The sequence below is a fragment of the Bombus pyrosoma genome, linkage group LG16 (genome assembly GCF_014825855.1).
Source record: "Bombus pyrosoma isolate SC7728 linkage group LG16, ASM1482585v1, whole genome shotgun sequence".
Lineage (NCBI taxonomy): Eukaryota > Metazoa > Arthropoda > Insecta > Hymenoptera > Apidae > Bombus > Bombus pyrosoma.
In genome coordinates, this window is record NC_057785.1 from 3,289,098 (window position 1) to 3,310,487 (window position 21,390).

A 21,390-nucleotide genomic window follows, 5' to 3' on the forward strand; every position below is an offset into this window, starting at 1 on the left:
TTAAAAATTATTTTTTACATATAAATTTTTATTTCTAATATTATTTTCTATTATTAGCATTGATATTTCGAAACAATTAAAAAAATTTATTAAGTGGTAAAGGATAATAAAAGAAGTTTTTCTGTTAAATGTTAAGGAAGAACTATCTTTATTTATTATTATCTTTATATATATTATAGAAAGGTTAAGCACCTTGTCTTTACAATACGGAATTATAAAACATAGTGTTATATCTAGAAAGTGTAAACGAATTATTTTAACGCGATGTTTAATATCTAGTTTTAGCATTCTGTCTGCCAGGTACTGAGTGAAAATATTTGTATTATACGCTGTAGAATTATATACGATATGCTTAGTAGTATTTCACAATAAAATCTTTGAAAAGTAAATAGAGATCTATTTGAGAGTTCTGTTATGTGGATAAAATACAATTGTATCGCTAATTTTAATAATTCATTATAAATATCATAAAATTTATAAATAGGAGCTTTGAGCTTCGGAAATTGGAATGTGAATTTTAGAGAAATCAAACACAAATTTCAATTTCTTATAAACTAGATTAAAAACTGACTTTGCCACGAATTTTGTAGAAACCTAATCCATTTCTGTTATGTACTAAGGCACCTACACCAAAATAGTTTTCTATGATAATAAGACCATTTCTTATAATGCAGTCTGATGGCAAGAAATCTTTAATCAATGACTGTAAACCTTCAACATTAAACCTTGCTTTCTCTGCTTCTGATCCTACAAATGGCATCAAAGTTTTACAAATAAGTAATTGATATAATTGCACAAATAAAGTAAATTTACCTTTGTACCAAAATAACGGATGACTAGCATAAGTAAGCCATGGTATATCCTTTGCAAATGGATTCCATTTCTTAGTTAATGGTACTGGATTGCCTTTGTTCCACATCAGTCTTATCCCAGACATGTGCCTTTTTCTGGAAAGTCAATTTTAATTTTATATAGTAATTACAAATAAACTACCACTAGAATTACTATTATACATATAGCAATATTTAAAAATAAATATATGTACTTGAAACTAGACAATAAAACATAAGTATTACATTATTTACCAAAGCAACAGTCTGCAAGCATAAATGTGAATATTAACTAAATGAAATAAACAGTTCTATTATATAATTTGCATTTCACTAAAAATGAAATTATTTGAAGGTGCCTACATGTATTTAACACATACGAGAACAATAATACTATTAACAGAAATCAATAAAGTGGAACAAAACATTCTTTTTTTTTTAAATAATTGTCTCTGTTCTACGTAATAGCTCAGTGTACCTAGGTTCAAACTGTGCAAAATCTGTACAAGAGACAAGAGTAGACCACTCTTGACGGCCTGCGTAATGAAATATTGACGATACACCCTCTGCCAATCCACTTAATCGTCTAAAAATCGTTCATAAATTTATAAACAATACAAACTAACTGTGATTCATTTTTTCACCTATAATTAGATGGTAATTTTTTATTGTGAAAAATTCACAATGATACTTACGGTGCTAAAGACGAAGGAGGATAAACTAATTCGCCCGAGACGAACGTATCAATTTGCAACAAAGGTATCCGGTTGTACTCTAATATCTTTAAGGAGATGAAGTCATACTTTATCGAATAAATAGCTTTTTTTGAAAGTATTACTAATCTTTCTTTCTCAATATCCCACAGACTTATTCTACAAATATGTACTAATATTAATCATCATATTATATAATAAAACGAGATTTATATACATTAAGTCTCCTACTCTGTCAACAGCCAGCTTCCAATAATATCGTTTTCCTCTTCATTTATTAAACTCTCTTGGCAATCTTTTAGCGCTCTGTCAACAACTTCGTTTCTATCAGAGAAAAAAGAATGAATATCTATATGTTTGAAAGGGATATTAGACAAGTCCCTCGATGATGGAACTTCACTTGAAGTATATGTCTCATTCTCTCTATTCTTCTTTGCAGTATCAGCTCCTTTTAACAATTACAGAAAATGCTTTTAACACGTTAATCTCATTAAGATATCAAATAGAAAAACATTATGACTCCCAATATGTAAAATACCAACCAACAGGAACATTGTTTTGACTATTCAACTCATTGACATCGAGTTCTTTGGTGATTTCTAGCGTAGCTGTTTCAAAATTTCCCGCGGGTCCTTCATCGAAATACGTTTCATCCATCGTTTATAGGTTATGGTTCTCCTATCTGATCAAAAAATTCCGTTTTTTTTTCGTTGTTCACGATATCAGAGTTAGATAATTCTTGGAATACGGCTAAAACAATATTTTCTTTCGACCAACGGCTTTTGTAATGTTAATAAAACGTATCTGTCCGATAAATTCTCAGAAACAGTTTGACATTTCAAGTGTTCACGAAAGGCGCCATGTTTATGAAATTTATCATTGATAACGTTATCAAAAGATAGCAAAGAATTTGTTATTATCATTTCTGTATTGTAAAGAATGTTAATGTTGCTTATATTTGAAAAATGAGTGGAAAAATATTCCAAGGCTCTCAAATATTTTTATAAATTATTATATATCTAGACTGCAGATTTTTATACATTTATAGGAAATTTGAAAGTGCAAAATTCTATAGAATGCAGTATAATATGCATTATAATACGACAAAATATATAAAATATCTAAAGTATAGTGCTTTTTATAACACCTGGTAGTTAGAACAATTTTATATTTAGATTTTATGTTTTTAATCATACAATCAGAAATATGAATTTGCATAAAAATCCACAGTTTACTGACAACAAAAAACAGCGATTATCGAACAAAATAGGAGTTCTTTATTAAATATCATTGACAACGTGAAAATCTCAAGGTATAACAAATCTAGACAATCGTTGTATATGATTAATTTATACATTGCTAATACGTCAATTCTTATTCGTTTAATTATACATTTATATATATACATATACTCGAACTGTACAAAACATCAGCCTTATAAAAATCAAATCTATATAGAGCTGATGATTTTGAATTTTACAATGTTTGTACAAGTTTTGTTTTTAAACCACCTTCTCTTTTATCTTATATTTTACACTCATAATATTAGAAGAAGAATATTAATACTTGGTTAGTAATATTATCATGTTACATTTTTACAGCAAGCCACATAAAAAATATGTAGTCTATAGTCACAAACAGAAAATAGTCTGCAAGATATCAAACTCATTAATGTAGAAAATAAATATCCTATACTACCATAAAAACTTTGGTTGTCGTTAGCTTTCCCTTCTTTTATTCAATAATAAGTAGATTTGCCCCAAATAGATACCTTAACTATATCTTACACGCATGTTATATATATATATTTGGGTTGGCAAATAAGTGATTAGTTGCCAACGCAATATATATTTATGTATATATACTGTATATTATGTATATACACATTCTATAAAAAAAAATCTTGCATCTTTCTTAAGACTTCCTGCTGATCTCCTACTTGTACATTAGTATATAAAATATGTATGTATGTGTAAATGTGTGTATGTACTGTCTGTGCGATAATCAAATGTCTTCCTTCAAAAAATATTGTCTGAACTGATTTTACATTTGAATCTTGTGAATGCTGCATTGCAAAAACGGTACTTTGCGGTCAGTCTTACAATCAAATTAGTTTTAAGCGTAATAAGACATCATTATGTGCACTATTGGAAAAGAAGAAGAAACGAAACAAGAAATACACAAGAAAACCGGGAATTGACTAGTGTACGAAATATAGATCACTAACAAGAAGTTTGGATCACTTGTCTATTTTATTAATATTCAATTATCAGCTAGCTAATTTTTTACCATTTCGGAGTTAATACTTTTCGAGTTGAGAAACAGTTTTCGAGTTGATTAAAAATTGTTAATTTTCCTATGAAAACCGCTATATTCTTGTAAACGTGTGATTCCAAACTTATGTTCGAACACAAAGTAAGAAATATTCGCGTATGGCCGTTCGCAACTATTTATAGTACTGTACATCGTCTAACATATTATCCGACGAAGAAAGAGTCAAGCTACGTTCCTCATGCATTCCTTTAGCGTAATTAATTTGTTGTGACACCTGTAACAAATTTGAAATAATATAAATGTATTAATACTAATCATGAATTATTATACTGACCCTTTTAGCCACTTCCTCGTTATCACATCGAACTTTAGGTCTCCTTAGGAGTTCTGGGCCGTCTATATTAACGGCTATCGTCGAATCAGATCTAGATATTAATTCTATATAATATAAAGTGACACCGTTGCTTTCTAGTTTATGCATCGGTTGGCAATATAAAAGATCTGCTAGGCTGACTTCGGTTACAACCCCTTTGGTACCACCGGAAATCACACGGACTCTTTCGTTAGAAACGAGAACTCTTAGATTCTCCGTTCCACTACGTAAACACTCGTACGCCACGAATAATTCTGAATAATTATGTTCATTTATTATGTACAGAAATTCTTGGCCCTCTGCCTGTTGACGATTGTAAGGTGGTAACAGACCAGCGGAACCGCTAGCCACTCGAGGAGGTCTGTCACGTTTTGGTATTGTACGATGAGCACTAAATGTATCACACGAAATTATAAGTATTATTAATAATTATTAAATATAATTTAAAGTACACTTACCTTCTACTGGTTTCTCTTACTGCAGTGGCAGTTTCTGTGGCAAGATCTAGAACTCCTACAACAGGTTTCGTGATGGTTCCAACAACTCCTTTACCAAACCCAGCGAAGAAGCCCTGAAATCATTTGTTACCATTTAATTAACTTGCTGCAATCAATTATAATGAATTTTTAAAAACGTACGGGAAATCCTTCGTTTGTTGCACCATCATAGGTTTGTTTGAAGATGCTAGTTACCCCTCCAAGTAGTCCAAAACCGAAACCCTTTAATCCGGCTACCAAATGATCACTACTGCCTGCTGTATTAGCTCGAATTCTCTGTCTAGCTTCCTCGTGTCTTTCATCCATTATAACTCTTCCTAGTCCATCGGAAAGAGATTCTGTTACTTTGGCAGCGGAGTTTGATATACCGTGTGTAACATTTTTCACTAAAGTTTTCACGCTTCCTTCGTAGATTAAACCGGAAACTCCTTCTGTGACGTCGTTTACAAAGCCTAAAGGGTTGCCTAAAAAGTCCACGGATCCTAATATTACTGCAGCTTGCCATTTTAATTCCTGAAATAAAATTTATTGTAATAGGAAAATGAAAATAAATTAACAAATAAAGAATATTTATAATCGTACATCTTTGTAATGTTTTATAATGGAATGTACTAAGAATTGAGTGCTCTCAAAAGGATGCTTCTTAATAAATGGCTCCAACTCAATAGTGGCATCTTCAAACTTGATTAATGTTAAGCCTAACTGTCTTTTTATAATCTGAAGCTGACGTGGCAGTTTTGTTGTAGTGAGTACACTTAATTTTATCTGAAAAAACATATCATGTGAAATACTTTTCGCTTCATTAGAAATTTCGATTAATAAAACCAACCTGACTGGGAACGATCTTTAAAGCTCCAAAATAGTATCGTTTAGCATGTGCAGCAGATACTTCAGAAATGAACCTCTGAGCCTTGAAATCGTTTTCGTCCATAGGTACCTCTAATTCAGATCTCCCTGCCCCGACAAAAGCAACCAACTTCAATATCAATTTCTCTTCCAAATGTATGCAAAGTGGCTTGATGCTCACTACCACGTGCTTGTATATTTCTGCATTCTGATTCTTCGACTTCAGTTTCTCCGCAACTATGTGTATAGCTGGTCTGTGCTCACTCTCAACACGGGTGGATCGTGTTACATAAAGAACAGAAGTACATTGTGCTTCAAACAACTGATTATCAATCTGTATATCTTCCATGCTCAAGTCTAGAGTAGTATTGATAGGAGTTTGAACTAGTTCCAAAGAGATACCAGCCAAACGAGCAAACAATAGCTCCTCAACTGGTCTTCGAGAAACAATTGATAGTCCTAAGCCAGCTGTTAAGTTGACTTTCAATTCCAATTCTTTGGTATTGACCTTCTCTGCGTCACTATTTATCTGTGTTGGTCGGTGGCTGATTGCAATATGCGACCAATCACGTTCTTCCAATAAAGCGAACGTTTTCTTCTGCAAAAGAAAATGAGTATTGGTATCATTAAGATACTTGTTCCAGTATTCATACCCTTTCTTTGATATCTAATACTTGGAGCACTCTTGTTGGGCCATCAGTAGTTACTGTAATAGATAGAAAGCCAGATCCTGGCCTTAGCTTCTGTCGACCAACACACTGTTCAATTGGGGGAGGATTGGTGTGCATTTGAGGGCCTAATACTGCTTCACTCCCTAAAAAGACATATAGAAACTGCATGTAATGAACATTTCTACGCGGATCGAGTAGCTGTATAAAGAATTTGAAGTTAAAATATTATTTCATGCATTTTGTTATTGATGAACTTAGCGTTAATGAAATAAAAAAACAAGCGACAGTTTGAATTTATAATTATAGTTTGAATTTATAATTCTGACTTTAATGTATGCTCCGATCTATACGTACACATTTGCCAACGGGCGACACTGCCGCCTGCAACATTATCATTATGAGTTTAAGATTCACGAAAATAATATAATTCAAAGAATAAACGGGGAAAACAGCTGGAAATTCCAAATTAATTGAATGTAAGAGAAATAAACGTTGATTTGTAACTATACATTTACAGCCACTTTGCTTAAACCGAGGTACTTAGTAATATTCCACTTTAGTTTTAGTGGTAAATATAATGGATGAAATATCCTTTTAATCAAATGATATCTCAATATACGTGGTATAATAATAGCGATTCAATAAGCAAGTGAAACCTATAGCAAATAAAATAGAAGAACATATGGTAATGAATAGAACAAAATTTATGTATAAAATGGATTGCAAAAGCAAAATACTTTTACTGTTTTACAATTCTACAATTTTTCCAAAGTTTTTACAATTCTAACTGTACATTCTATTTTGAATATAAAACGTTTACAGAAGAATGACAAAACAATTAATAAAAACACCCCTGACTAAGGAATAATACAAGGAATAATACAATAATTCAATAACCATAATATTTCAAACCTTCGTGTAATCCCATGAATCCATCTTTCGACTGTACACACATGTTCTTATGTGCACAACATAATCGTCCATCATCGGTGAATCGCCAAGTTTGCGTGGATCTCCTTCGGGGATCAGGTTTCCTTAAGGCAAGAGCACAATAGGTGAATGGTTGAGGTGCAGTGCCTGCTATATCCAACACTAACACTGTTTCTGGAGCCCTTGAATGTTTATCTCTGGGTGGACTAGATCCTATTCGTGAAAAAAATCATTTTAAGGTATAAAATTAACAAAAACATTTCTTTTAAGGTACCTTCGTGTTGCAATTGACCATCTCCAGTCATTCTCCATAACTGAGATCTAGCACCATATTGCTTTCTCCGTAGAGCAACCCATCCACCAGGACCAGCTTCTAAGACTAGTCTTTGTGTTTCAACATCTAGGGGGTCTAGACCACCCTCTCCAGTCCCGAGATCGCAATCATTTTTAAAAGTACCTGTTTTCAAGAAACAATGAGATCCATAAAAGAAGAATGATTTAATATCCTACAGAAAAAGGTGGATTACCCGTGAAGGCAATGTAAATGAAGTTCTCATAAGTTAGAACCCTGCCCTCTCCAAGTACATTCAAATCGTATGTAGCTGTCACACCTCCAGGTGCAGTGAGAACTAAAGCAGCAGCCTGTATGGATTCATCCAATGCATATGGGACAGAGGAGTGCGGTCTGACTGTCCATTGTAAGTTGTCGTGCACGGTAACCTACAAAAATACTCTTGAAAATAATTTCTAATTAATTCAATTAAGTGGTGTATAACTTATGATAACGGTGCTTGAAGCACATTTGGTACAGAATGTCTTGGTTAATCACCTGATTCACTACCAATGGCACCTCTGAAAAATTATCCACTCTTATAGGTGGTGGCATAGTATCTGCATCAGTAAACACTATAAAGTATGTACTCTCTTGCAACACCACGTCTACTCGAAGAAAATACATCTTTCCTGTTGAATCTCTGATGTTAATTGTCAATGAGTAATTGTCATCCAGTCTGATACCACCTGACCACATGCAATTTTTAACATCCACATTACGAACACATAGGAGTAAATCTTTGTCAAGACGTGGCCAATGAAATGCCATATGGCAATTGGACATAATTTTAATATATGTGGATTGAGCATCTGGATGACTCTGAAAGTGAGAAACGATGGAAAATTATTGTATATCACAATAAATTTCTTGTTATTACTTACAATTGTTGTGGTGAAACATTTCTGGGCTAGTTCTAGGGTAGAACTTGATTTATTGTGCAGCTGATATCTAGGAGATAATGTGACTACAGTTGTAGCTCTGTATTTCCCTCTAGCTATCCTAGTAGCGACACTAATTAGATATACTATGTCAGGTCTGCCATCACGAAGAGATATTCTAAGACGATGTACCTGAAGATATAAAAATCAATTTGAATATTTTTTATATTTAATGATATTTATTTAATATTTACGGACTTGTATTCCGGGTTGCAAATGAAAATGTTGAGACCACTGTGGAATTCCCTGGGGATGTACTGAAGTACCGATTCTCACTGACAGAGTCCTGCTAGCTTCTTCATCACTAAAAGAAAATAACAAAGGAGCTACCATCCTGGCTTTTTCGTTTTCTTCAAATTGTCCAGCTGCCTCTATCCCAACCCCTTCTTGTCTGAACACCAGTGGTAGACCAGTTTTATTTATAATCCAATATGGTGCAGTAATGTTAATATGTATAGCAGAGCCTTTCTCTATGTTAACAGCTGCGTGGAGATATAATATTCTTCCACAAGAATCTGCCAGCCGTAGACGAGCAGTGAAAGAGTTGGTATTTGGTGGCAACAACATCTATATGAAGTAGATCTTAAATATCAATAAGACATTGAAAAATTAATAAAGAAGGTTTATTTACCGTGCCTGATCCAGAGTATCCATCTAACTGCACTGTAATTTCTAGCTGCTCTTCGACATTTACAGTATGTAAATCCGCACTGTCACCGGGTAGAATTCTACCATTTTCTGTACTAATCTCATATAACAATTCGTGAGGCAATAGATTGGTTAATGTGAGAGGAGCCATCACTGTTATAGTGTGTGCTGGTAGCATTTGACTCATATCCAATGGATAATTATCCCTCATCACTGCTATGCTCATTCTACAAAACAGATTGATTTAAAAATGTATATTGAATCATCCATTTCCGTGTATAATTCGAGACGTACCTAAATATATTGTTGTGATTGGCTCTACAAGTGATACGATTTTCTATAACTTCTAATGGTTTCTTAACAATGGTCCAATCTATTGTTTCTGTACAGTATTGAAACAAATTGTTCAAGTTGATAGGTTTTAAGCACATTTGTACCCCGGTGTGTGTTAAGGGAATCGATATCGTGGATTGAGCAGGTACTTGAAGAATTCTGTCACTAGTAGATGAAGTTAAAAGCTGGTCTAAAAGAAAAGGATATGAAAATTGAAATTCAATAATTAACTTCATTTCATATAAGCAACTTACATCCGTATTGATTCAAAGTTTTTTCCATCTTGATTTCCACTGTATGTTTTAATTTATTGGATATTTGTAAAGCTGATCTAACAGTTACTAATTTTCTAGCTGATCCTTCTAATTCGACAGCGAATACTATTCTAGCTTTCGGCGTTAGTATCTGAAACTAAAAGCAATCATTTAGATATAGGAAGGTATAAATGGGCTGCAGTCAAAATAAATAATCTTAAGCGATGAAATAAAAATGAACTTTACATACCAGTGTTGCATCTATCTGTATATCAGTAATATTTGCACTAGCATGACGAAAATATATCCCAACACGATCAACAGTGACAGGATCTACAGGTCTCCACCCATCTACCAACACTGTAATCTGATGTCTCCTGACAGTATGCGTAGCATGATGTCTCAATTTACCTCTTCCTTCAAAAGTAAATGGAACAGTGTCACCTGGAAGAACTTCAAGCCATGTATCATCCTTCTGAAAGTCATTTTGGTCCTTAAAATTCTGTCCCACATTCTTGGTATCGTCCGCAGTAGCAATAATCGTTTTGAACCACAATTTACAACCAGTTTCATTCCTTAATGCAAAAGGAATGAAAGGCATTCGACGTCGATATCCTTGCCCATTGCTTGCCTTAGTCACATTAACTTCCTTACTGGAAGTAGAGTAGAAATCCTGCATCCAGTTGTTCTTAACCAACTCTATCAACTCTATTAGTGTTGAAGTTATGTTAACATCAACAGAATCTTGAGAGTTAACAGACATTTGCAGCCTTTTTGCATTGAAACAATTAGTTAATATTTGCTCCCATTGAACGGTAGCACACCATGGTTCGATGAAAGGCTCCCAGCCACTGAGAACTCTATTATAATAATCAATGCTGAAAGTACTAGATACTATACCAGGTCCTACGCGTTCTTGTCTCAAATTAAGATCTTGTAAGGAAATCTCCAGTAATGGTACATCGGCGTCTCTACAATCATCTATAATGCATATTCTTGCACATGATATTTGAATTTCAAAAGTGTGAAAAACGGACTCGTTGTTTGTACTGGTGTCTGAATTAGGTACTGCATGTTGCGTTAACCACAAAGCTGCTTCATCCAATTGCCCATTACAGAGATCCAAAGCAGCTCTACAGTCAGCATCTGTAAATCCCAGGGCTGTCAATTTTTGTACTTGCCTCTCAGTGGGTGTCAATGCTTCATTGGAGCGTTGTTTAGCTACTAAAGTCTGTTTTGGTAGAGAACTGAGCATTCTAGAGAACATAGTCACATCATGGTAACTTAATCTTACGCACAGAGGTTGCAATTGCATTTCAAGACATTTATCTACTGTCAAATCCAAACTGGCTCCAACTGGATCTATTATAGATAATGCAGTCTCTTCTTCTAGCCCTAAGACACAGGAAAAGAGTTCGCAATGGGACAGGTTACAAGAAAGAGGCTTTTCACCTTCTTGAGGGGCAGATCTATAAGAAAGAACAGCTGTGTTTTTCAGAATAACGGCGTTCGTATCGCGAATCGATGTATCCTCTACAATAACTAATTCTGAATCAGTGATATTAATCTTTAATTCGAATGGTATTGCAGACAAAGTATTACTGTCGTTTTCTTGGTTGTTTTCGGTGATTATTTGAGCAGTTCCAAGAATGGGTCCTGGTTCTACAGAATTCAAAATCAGAAAATCTCTTACAGCCTCCCACCAGTCTAGTATAGCAGTTAAGCGCATGCTATGGACCAAAATAGTCGTGGCCGCGTTTGCTTTACGCCTTCTATGATGCACCTCAGCCTGGACACGATTTTCATTATTTGAATTTCTCAGAGGCTGTAAAATACTTGTGAAAACATTAGATTGTTTGTTAGCAGGCTCATCCTGAAACCTCATGTCCATAATTAGTATTTCCTGGGATACTAAATCAATATCCTGTGATCCATCGCTCAATGAATCCAATGTCAATCTGGATTTTATGAAATTAATACAAGCTAATGCTGCAATATTATGATTTGGATGCAGCTTAACAGTAACATTTACCAATTCTAGCGTTATGCACGATTTTTTCCAGATTTTCCCCTTGTTATCCATGCTAACTATGGAATACTCAACAGTTTCGTTTAGATCTTGCATGAATTGTCGCAAGTCATCCAAATTTTCGCCGATATTGTAAGAAAGTAAACCTCGAATCAACATATACTGAGCAGGATCCAAAGCACAATCCATTGTGGATAGCGTTCCATGAATGCTCAAATCTGGGATTTCTCTACTAATATAGGTGTCCAAGTTTCTTTCGATACGTAATTTCAAATGGCACATTTCAGTGAGCAAAGATGATCCAAGTTTCTTGATGTAAAAACCACCAACAAGCAGATTATCCATATTGCCATCCTGATCATCATCACATTTAATCCGTTTGGCTGCATAGACGTCCATATTAACAAGTTCAAGGAACATTATGTCCAGCATGCATTTATCTATCACTTCTGAAGTTTCGAATCGATTATGTGCGGTGAGCTCTCCCAGATCCAGCAATAACATCTCATCTGATCTAGAACTAACTGGCAATAGAATTACTGGTGCACCTGCTTCTAATTCTAAAGATAATCTTATGCTTCTCTTGTTAGTATCGATTATAGCGCCAACACCAGCTCTCAGATTAGCCATAATGGTCCAAAGTTGAGAAAAATGGCCAATGAACGCTTGAAGTTCTGCCACGAATCTTTGAGTGTGCACATAATGGACAGCAGACATCTCTAGTTTTAATTGGGCATCATAAGGTCGTTTTTCAGAATCAACATAGCTGGAATACTGAAAATTCAGAGCTTTCCGCCCAGATGAAAGGAACCTCTCTCTATAAAACCTTCCATGCGGTGTTAGGTCTAGCAGAGACATCGATCCCAAGGATCCTGACACCTTCGTCTTTCCATTTGCTTTCAAAATATGCATGTTTGCATTAGATACATTGGCTTTAGCAATTTCCCTCTCAGATTGTATCAAAACCAGCGTTAAAGATCTAACTTCTATCTCAGTTTCTGATCTTAGAGGTAGATTATCCGCCTTGTCCAATTGATCTGTGCCAGTGGACGTTTGATGCATTGTAACTTTAGGACTGCTTCCTGAGGGACCAGCAAACCCAAAGAAATCAAATACCACCATCCAGGATTCGACATTAATGACCAAATCCAAACAATTAAAATCCACTGTGACAATTTTCTGATGAAACTGATTTTTCGTTGGCAGATCACAGTCTGGTTCTGTTATGGTAATGCTCATTAGTACCAGATTCTCTTCACTGGTTGATGCACCAGGAGATGGAGGTGGAGTATTTGGCGTGTTTGCCAAAGAAACTGGTTTTCTGCGCCAGTGGGCAGGAATTGTTCCATATAAGGTATCAGTTTCTAATCTGTCTGGTAAACTTCCTCGCCCAAATTCGCTTCTAATTTGTTGTACAAAGGCAAAATCAGGACAAGACTTAGAGACACCAGCTAAAAGTTTGGCACGGGTCGGAGCTGACGATTGCATCATGTATCTATGCCTGGAGCCAATAGGACAAAGAAGGTCCTCCATCAAAAGGGATCGTAGAGCAACTTGAATAGTGGATTCATTTTTTTGCAATTTCTCATATTTGGCCACAAAATCCCTCATGGACAATTCAACTAATGGCTGTTCCAAAAGTCCCTGTTTGAGTTCTATACCTAGAGTAGGCAGTTCGAATAAAACTTTGATGGAAAGATCAAGTTTATCAGAATAATTTGGTGCTTTGCTCATTGCTTGAGACTTCTGAACAACGGGTACAGATACTGGCATGGAGAAAAGTCTATTAGTAGTGTCTAATAACTGTTCATATTGTTCTCGAGATAGGGAGACTTTCAGTGGTGTCATTACAACTCCATGGACTTGGACAATAGGACTACTGAAAAATTCATTGTCGAGAAAGAAACTCGGGCTTTGTGCTAACGCATTCTCCTTTTCAACCACGACTTTTAATACAGTATCATGCAAAATTGGCTTGCCTGATTCTTTGCAACAGTATATTTCTTCAGCTCTTAGAGGAAGATTACTATGAACTTGTCCCACATTGGCAGATATCTCCAAAGAGTACAAATTCATTTCCCTAACTTCTAAAGTTAATTTGTGCTTTGCCATGGAACCTTGATGAGGTTCGTGTTGCAAGGACATAGTGCCAAGATGTGCAACGAAAACTTGTCTACTGTGAGACGAACGCGGAATTACCAAAACAGGGCTATCCAACAGGATATCTAATTTCAAAGACAAACTTCCTGAATTTTCCAAATCCACAGACAAACTTGGTAAACGTCTACGAGGTGGAATGGACCAGTCCTCTGCGTTTACTAAGCCTATGGCCATGTCTGTGGCAGCTGCGCTGATCTGCCGTGCAAGCTTACTCAAATACTGTTTAAACTCGTCAGCACAAGAACGTAACTCTGACAATAAATGAGGAGCATGGGTATACCAAACACTACCAATACGAATTGTTAGATCTATTAAGGTTTCCATTCCATCCAGCTGTTGTGCACAAGGTTTGGTACATCGATTGGCGGAAAACCGTAAAGCTTCTGGCTGATTAGGCAGACCAGGAAAATGTACTAATGGATGTTGAGATGGATCAGTTATTGGGTCTCTTCCAACACTGACGATTCTTTGGTGCGTTTTACCGGTTGGTGTTTGATCCAAGATTTGTAAACCTCCAAGTGAACCAGAGATAGAAGCGTTTATTGCCAAAGTAGCTTGTATGCGAGCGTCACACATCGTAGCTGTGGCGATTTTCTGACCAACCAAGTGATTATCCTGTATCACTGCCCTTAAGAGAAGCACATTCAGTCTATGGAAATCAAAGGTTACTTCTGTCCTGGTGGAAATCTTTGGTTCCGTAGTTTGGCTTGAGAGGGATTCTTGTCTCTCAATGTATCCTGGTTTCATCTTCCTTTGAGAAGGGAATATTCTTTTAAAGAATCCCATTAGTTCTACAATGGTTTCCTGATTAGCAATAATATCCAAGTTGTTGAACTGAATATTGGCTACTCTCAAAATCTCTAATGTATCATATACTAAAGTTAATTCAACTACTATCAAAGCTTCAGAATCCATTTTCTCCAATTCGATTAAAGAATTACTCCTGGGTGATTGCGGATTCTTCGCTTTGCTTGCTAGATTAGACAAAGCATTGGTCAAAGCAACTGGAGAAGTCAATCTCCTTGGCATATTGGGATCGGGAGAACCAGGAGAGACTGGAGAAACAGGAGATGTTGGTTCTGAATCTCTTAAGCTCCCAGAAATACTGTCCATCCCTACGTGTTTGTGACTGGCTACTAGTAATTCAAAATCAGGACCAAATTCCTGAAGAGCATCGACGAGAAGCAAACCATGGACAGATAGGGAAACATTGATATCTGCAGATCTTTTGCTAAAACCGGCTCGGACTCCAGAGACTTGGAGTTCTGCAACACTACGGCCTCTAGATTGCAACTCGAAAGTCATCTGATCAATAATGAATTGAACCATAACTGCATGGCTTAAAGATTTGTCTAGGCTCTCTTCCTTCTTAGGACTCTCTGGTTCTATACTGATTACATCAGCCTGAGAAATTCCTGTGGATTTCGAGAAGCTAGATAATAAATTATACATCAGTCTAATTGCCTCCACCTTCTGTTCATTAACATGAACCACCAGTCTTGGCAGATTCCCAGACACAGTCACGGATGGCAAATTCGGATCAGAGGAAGCAAACACTCTTCGTTCAATTTGCAAGGATATGTTGAAACGTTCCAGAACATGCAAACTAGACATCCCCCTGGTTCGTATGTGTTTCCAATTGTCCTTCACTTTCCCTACGAGAATCTGCAAATCCACCAGATCGATAGTATAGTGGTCGTACAGCTTCTGATGCAATGCTGTCTCAGAAATGGTTGGGAAGTCTTGTATGGAACCATTTTCTTGACTTCCAGGCGGTGTCGAACAAGGTGTCTCGAATCTTTCATCTTCATCGTCGCTATTTAGTTCAGGAGAGTTCGATTTAATAATCACTTCGTTATTTTGTACGTTATTCGATAAGTGGAGCTTTCCGAAATCTACAACAACCACTGCAGCATTGGAATCGGTAAAATTCTCAACTAGTAGAATCTGTGGTGCCGATATATTAAACTGCAAATCCCAGGAGGAGCGATATACCAAATCTCCATCTAAAATCTGTTCCCAGTTTTTGATGAGCTGTCTTCGAGTTCGTCGCTTCATTGCTTGAAACCTTTGATTGGTCGATGATCTATGTGGTTTGCACATGAAGTCTATAAGCCAATGTATCACTGTAGGGTTGTAAACTACATCTAATGACTTTGAATTCACTTGCAGCAAATGATCAGCATTTAAGTGCAATGGTCTTTTTTCGTAAGTCATTTCAAAGAGTTGTTGAGGTAATTGATTGGTTAACTTTTCTGAAGAACCACGTACTCTAGAGGTTATTGTGGGAATTATCTGAGGCTGCACCAAAATCGGGAATGTGGAATTCTCTGTGAGATAGTCGTGAAGATACAAGGCTCCCAAACTGATAAAGAATTTGTGAGATCCATACCTGGGTCTCGAATCGTAACTCAAGTTTACTCGTTCGAACTGTAGCTCTATAACCGCTTTCGTATTCTTGCCATCGTTCTTCATCGTACAAAGGGAAAAAGCGCCTTTAGATAAAGCAAAATTGAACTGTCCAAACACTGTATCTCGACGTAACAAGGTGTCATCATCTATAGTATCTGCCAAAACATCCAAAAGTTCTCCATCAAATGTAGAGGATGTACTTTGAGTGTTCGTGTTTGAACTCTTTGAATACCAGCCCCACCACTGTGGAAACCATTGCTCCAACATTCCTCTAGGTTGTGGTACATTTACATCAGAATTTTGAGGTAGTTTTGGAGGTTTAACTCTATACATTGCTATTTCTCTCAGTACTCTCAATTCATCGAAACTTCGTTCCTGTTCTATCTTTTCTTTTAACTGTTTGATATCTGGAGGTAAAATACTAGTTGGTGTTCCTATAAAGTAACACTGATGAGTAAGCATGCAAGAAGCAATGAAATGGTAGGTTCCTATAATTTTTCTTAAATACCTAGCAATTTAACGTAACTCTCTACATATAAAATGTTCTCATTGCCTCTTTGAAGAATATCTTTCCATGATGGTTTAGGTTTCAGAGCATCTTTTCCGAGGTGACACCTTGCTGCATACTTCCACCACTCCCTTGGAGCAGCAGACACATTAAGCAATGGACGGCAACATCTCTGTTGCTTACGACGTTCTATATCTTTCAATTCTTTTATACATTTAACTATTTGATCGTATTGTACCTAGCAGAAAGTCACTTGCAATATAAGGCTTTTAAATAGTGAAAGCAGATATATAGTCCTAAACTTACATCTGTGAGAGATAATGGGACATCATCTAATAAAAGATCAACAATCATTCTAGGTTTATTCGTAGACCTCAATGGTCGTTCAGACCTATCTCTCTTGATATGAGCTCTTGCATTAACGGGTAATAAGATGTGGTTCTTTATTATATTGTTTAACTCGCTCATGGCAATCTGAGAATGAAATTAATTTCAAAATTATTGGCTAATTTATTTTAATTAATTGAACTAGATATATGAAAACCAATATATACAGCTAAATCACCGAGATTAAGAGACCCAAGAAATTCATCTTTTTTCATGTGATTCCAATAAACAGAAAGCCTGTCAAGTTCCATGAGCTTGAAAGAAGCATCTGTAAGATTCCAGGATGTAGAACCAGGTATCCAACTAGCATCACAACTTTGTGCAGTTAGAGCTCCTATAGTTACACCAAGTGTAACACCAGTACCTATTAATCAAAATTATTTTCCAGTAATATATTTACCATTACTTTATTTATCTTATTAAATAAGAAAACTTTTTTCACCATCTGACAATGTTACACCATCTTCATATCTTATGTGAACATCCTTAATATTGAGCTGTAAATTTTCAATAATATTTGTGATCAAGGAGGTGCCATAATTTACCCAGGAACTGTAACTGGTGGCATAATAACCAGGATCTCGTTCTGTGTCTGTTCTCCATCTTGCTTCTAATGAATCTAATCGACTTAACTTATATTCTAAAATTGCCTGTTCTTCTGTTTCGCTATCAAACTATAAATACAATTATCTATTATAGAACTGAAAATATACACTGCAGAGAAATCACACATCATATACCTCATCCAAACTGATTGGCCCAGCTACCAAATAAAGTTGCTCTATCACTATGACCCATGAAGCTGTTCTTATTTGACGAACAGGTACTTGTAATCTTACTTTACCAATAAATCCTGCTTTTATTTCCACTGGTAATCCAATATGACGCAAGGCCTCTTTCTTTAATGGCAAATTCTCTAATTCAACTTCACCTAAAATAAGATATTTTCATTTTACTACTAAACTTTATTGAGTGAATACTATTAAATTTCAATGTACGCTTAAGGAGATTTGGTTTGAAACTAAATAATCCTATCTAGCAAGCAGTGATATAATGTATAACTAATTCTAAATTTTTAAATAATATAAGGGAAGTAGTATCAGCGAGGTATTTCAATAAAAATCAATTCTTATATTACATGAATACAATTAAGAAGGAAAACATAACCTTACCAGAGAGTAAGGCGATACTCAATTGATCGGTATTTAAATTTTCCACGTATTTCCCGAGATAGTTATTTAACACCCAGGCAACGAGTCCTTCCAACATTTTGAAGGATAGTAAAGTTCCTTAACAGCTACAAGGACCAACTTATATACGAAAGCAGGCATAAGTATATTCTGTATAGGTTATATTCGTCGAAGTTTCGTTCAAATTTTCGAAATTCACGATGTAATAGCGATTATGGATCGTACGATCGGCGAGACGTAGCTCTGCTCGAGCAAAAGTAACATTTTTTACATCGAAATACTATTTCTTTTATTACGAAAGCCACGAGATCTCCCGTTAACGATACAGATCATATCAAAGAAGCTTCATCGATCGTGAACACCATCGTGCCGAATGTACAACAATTTCGACATCACGTTAAGAACTTTGAAACTTGCGATTATTTATAACAAAACGCAACTTTTTTTCTGCAATGTAAAATTCCGATCAAATTGGGAACTATGTAGGAGGGGGAACAACGTTACGTATATTATTAGTAGAATGCATAAATGTTTAAGCAATTATAGGTAATTTAAATACCAAATATATATTAAATTTTTATAGTAAACTACTCGTTATACTGTTCAGAAGATAAAGAACATACAAATATAAATTTGTATACGTGAAATTGTATTTGTATACATTAAATACATTAACATCCACAGTCTAATTTTTTAAGTTACTCGCGAATTCGAAATTTATGTAATTGAAATTTTCTAGATCATTAAAAAAGTTAATGGAAGTTCAATTGTACTAAAATTGAACATATTTGTTTATATAGAATTGAAAAAATAATTTTTATGCAACTTGCGTCTGAACATCTTGAAATGTGTTTTATTAACCAATGAGGATTCTATTTCCGAATGTTTCTCTATATATATAGCAAATCTGTTGTATTTTTGCAGTCATAAATATAACTGAAAGAAAAAAGATTCGATTAGACTTTTTTTCTCATTTATTACAGGAGATATAAAAACCATCCTCTTAAAAAACTTCAGATGTAGCCAACATGTGAATAATTAATATATATATCTTCTATCTTGCCCTTCATCTCGGTTTCAAATGTTTCATTAAATAAATATAAATCTACTGTCACAAACTTAAATATGCAATATAAATGCACTTTAATGATAAATCTGACTAAACACCTTCCTAGTCTCCTTAGAAACAACATAATTGATTATCTCGTACGTTTCATTAACGTTAAATTTATTCAGCCTTCGGTTTTGTGTCTTCCTTATAATGTAAGAACACCAGAGAAAATAAGAACACACCGCCCATCATTGAAAACGCACTTATATAATAAGGGAAGGCACTGGGTATGAAGCGTTCATATTGAGTGTGTTGCAGGGGACGAACAGATACTTGAGTGGTACTATACAGATGCGTCAAACCAATGCGGGTATAATCTACTTTGAACTGATAAACTCCGTAAACATCAGGGATTTTAAATCTCGCTTCATATCGACCATCGCCTACGGGTTTCATGGTCATACGAACGAAAGGATCTATTCTAACAAATTCTAATTGTAAATCATTTGTTTCATAAGGGATCCATTTGTCTCTTGCTAGTTTCTGAATTTCGATTGAATAAACTACATCATCCATGATAGTATAAGCTGCTGGAGGTGCAGATTCTCCAACTCTATGGTGATGAACAGTGGAGACACGAATCACACCATTCTCCTTGAATACCCAGCGAGCGATCATCGTTGCTACGGCTTCATTTCCAGATTTCTCGTATTTTTGACCACCTGTACACCATTTTTAATGTTTAATACATGATCACAAGGAAGAATTATAATATTTTACGTATTCTTTTTACCTTGAACTTTCTGAATAGAACTGGAGAAAGCTTCATCACTAAAAAAGTACAATGAACCAGAGAATACTACTCTGGCATTATTCCTTGCTTGTAGAGCAGCAATCAATAATGTATTTTTGCCTACTGCATGTGGATACTCCTTTATGGCAGTCTGCGGATTATAAGAGTATGCTGAACTAGATGCTGTTAATAAACGTAAAATTAAAGGATTTTCTATATCTGCAATCAATCCAGTTCCTTGGTAGAGTAAAGGTGGTACGTTTTTACTTCCGACAATTGCAGAAGCATCTATTAAATTGGCAGAGTCTGCTACTATTTTTGTATGGTAACCATTATCAGAAATATCATAATTTAAATGATCAATGACCGCAGAACCTTCTTCATCAATTTCAAAACCACATTCTGAAGCTAATTCATGAAGAGCATCTCCAGACTGAGATGAACCAGCAACCAAGACATTACCACCACCATCAATGAAGTCCGTTATTGCTTCAACACTCAATATTCCTCCAAACTCTTCCACAGAAGGGGCAAATATTATTAAATGCTGATACAAATATTCTCCATATTTGGAAAGCTGTAGATTAGCATCATCTGCTAATTTAAATGTTAACGTGTATCCACTATCTACAAAAATTTTTTAAATTACTAACAACCTAACCTCAAATATTCTGCAAGGTATACCATATCTGTGTAATTAAATATCATATAGTACAATTAGATACGTTTAATGTTGACATAGTTCGAAAAAAAAATAAGGAAGTTTAAGGTAATTGGCAATGAATGACATTTCATTGAATTTGATAACTAAATGTTTACATACCCTGTAGAGTCTTGAAAAATATGGAATGTGTTTCTTTTATGGCTAAATTATCAAGTAAAACCAATGTAGGTCCCCCAGCATTCGTTACTCCGAATATTGTAACAAAACAAAGAAATTTGTTTATAAATCTCATTATAAATTATACACAATATCCTTGTGCCACGAGACCGGTTCTATTATCTTAAACAAGCGGCTCCATTTACAACACGTAACCAAACGGAAGTTATCTACTTTACGGAAATGACATGTCTTATATTTTGAAACATACGAGTTGAATTTATTATTTAGTATTATCTGGTATTACTCAATTTACTAATGATAAAGATATTTTCTTTTACTTAAAATATGTATTAGTATATATTGCTATGTATTATACATAGTGTACGATGAATAGTA

The 21,390-nt window shown here is 35.1% G+C and overlaps 3 protein-coding genes across 6 annotated transcripts; all 3 read right to left on the reverse strand.

The window, feature by feature from the left end:
- Positions 1 to 98: 98 nt before the first annotated feature.
- On the reverse strand, positions 99 to 2,405 carry LOC122576170 (tumor protein p63-regulated gene 1-like protein). Of its 2 annotated transcripts, XM_043746068.1 has the most exons (6): positions 2,086 to 2,405; positions 1,775 to 1,991; positions 1,526 to 1,702; positions 1,309 to 1,416; positions 814 to 947; positions 99 to 747 (listed from the first exon to the last, which is right to left on the reverse strand). In XM_043746068.1, the coding sequence occupies exons 1-6, from the start codon at positions 2,198 to 2,200 to the stop codon at positions 560 to 562; spliced, it is 939 nt and encodes a 312-aa protein (XP_043602003.1). In that variant the 5' UTR covers positions 2,201 to 2,405; the 3' UTR covers positions 99 to 559. The 2 variants fall into 2 exon arrangements, with proteins under 2 accessions (XP_043602003.1, XP_043602004.1); XM_043746069.1 differs by lacking the exon at positions 1,309 to 1,416 and having other exon boundaries at positions 101 to 747; positions 2,086 to 2,403.
- A 392-nt stretch (positions 2,406 to 2,797) lies between these two features.
- On the reverse strand, positions 2,798 to 19,144 carry LOC122576150 (vacuolar protein sorting-associated protein 13D). Of its 3 annotated transcripts, XM_043746023.1 has the most exons (24): positions 18,310 to 19,144; positions 17,878 to 18,068; positions 17,580 to 17,811; positions 17,305 to 17,501; positions 17,057 to 17,224; positions 16,751 to 16,988; positions 9,892 to 16,676; positions 9,642 to 9,798; positions 9,349 to 9,577; positions 9,038 to 9,281; positions 8,605 to 8,973; positions 8,350 to 8,538; positions 7,964 to 8,287; positions 7,662 to 7,854; positions 7,409 to 7,591; positions 7,117 to 7,347; positions 6,559 to 6,585; positions 6,187 to 6,347; positions 5,517 to 6,131; positions 5,270 to 5,452; positions 4,829 to 5,200; positions 4,649 to 4,761; positions 4,152 to 4,581; positions 2,798 to 4,091 (listed from the first exon to the last, which is right to left on the reverse strand). In XM_043746023.1, exons 1-24 carry the CDS (start codon positions 18,404 to 18,406, stop codon positions 3,990 to 3,992), a joined length of 12,030 nt encoding a protein of 4,009 aa, XP_043601958.1. In that variant the 5' UTR covers positions 18,407 to 19,144; the 3' UTR covers positions 2,798 to 3,989. The 3 variants fall into 3 exon arrangements, with proteins under 3 accessions (XP_043601958.1, XP_043601959.1, XP_043601960.1); XM_043746024.1 differs by lacking the exon at positions 6,559 to 6,585; XM_043746025.1 differs by lacking the exons at positions 17,580 to 17,811; positions 17,878 to 18,068; positions 18,310 to 19,144 and having other exon boundaries at positions 17,316 to 17,481.
- A 139-nt stretch (positions 19,145 to 19,283) lies between these two features.
- LOC122576163 (dolichyl-diphosphooligosaccharide--protein glycosyltransferase 48 kDa subunit) lies at positions 19,284 to 21,213 on the reverse strand. The gene is made up of 3 exons (XM_043746056.1): positions 20,995 to 21,213; positions 20,172 to 20,798; positions 19,284 to 20,100 (listed from the first exon to the last, which is right to left on the reverse strand). The coding sequence occupies exons 1-3, from the start codon at positions 21,125 to 21,127 to the stop codon at positions 19,556 to 19,558; spliced, it is 1,305 nt and encodes a 434-aa protein (XP_043601991.1). The 5' UTR covers positions 21,128 to 21,213; the 3' UTR covers positions 19,284 to 19,555.
- Between the last annotated feature and the right edge of the window lie 177 nt (positions 21,214 to 21,390).

Excerpts from the sequence above, each read along its gene's own strand:
- LOC122576170 (XM_043746068.1), bottom strand. The coding sequence starts at position 2,200 with ATGGATGAAACGTATTTCGATGAAGGACCCGCGGGAAATTTTGAAACA. Across the intron at positions 1,992-2,085 it reads TCAAAACAATGTTCCTGTTG|GAGCTGATACTGCAAAGAAG; the intron begins GTTGGTATTTTA and ends AATTGTTAAAAG. Across the intron at positions 1,703-1,774 it reads GGAAGCTGGCTGTTGACAGA|AATAAGTCTGTGGGATATTG; the intron begins GTAGGAGACTTA and ends ACATATTTGTAG.
- LOC122576150 (XM_043746023.1), bottom strand. The coding sequence starts at position 18,406 with ATGTTGGAAGGACTCGTTGCCTGGGTGTTAAATAACTATCTCGGGAAA. Across the intron at positions 17,502-17,579 it reads TGGTGTAACATTGTCAGATG|GTACTGGTGTTACACTTGGT; the intron begins GTGAAAAAAGTT and ends TTTGATTAATAG. Across the intron at positions 7,348-7,408 it reads TGGTCAATTGCAACACGAAG|GATCTAGTCCACCCAGAGAT; the intron begins GTACCTTAAAAG and ends TTTCACGAATAG.
- LOC122576163 (XM_043746056.1), bottom strand. The coding sequence starts at position 21,127 with ATGAGATTTATAAACAAATTTCTTTGTTTTGTTACAATATTCGGAGTA. Across the intron at positions 20,799-20,994 it reads ATTTTTCAAGACTCTACAGG|ATAGTGGATACACGTTAACA; the intron begins GTATGTAAACAT and ends AAATTTTTGTAG. Across the intron at positions 20,101-20,171 it reads TTCTATTCAGAAAGTTCAAG|GTGGTCAAAAATACGAGAAA; the intron begins GTAAAAAGAATA and ends AATGGTGTACAG.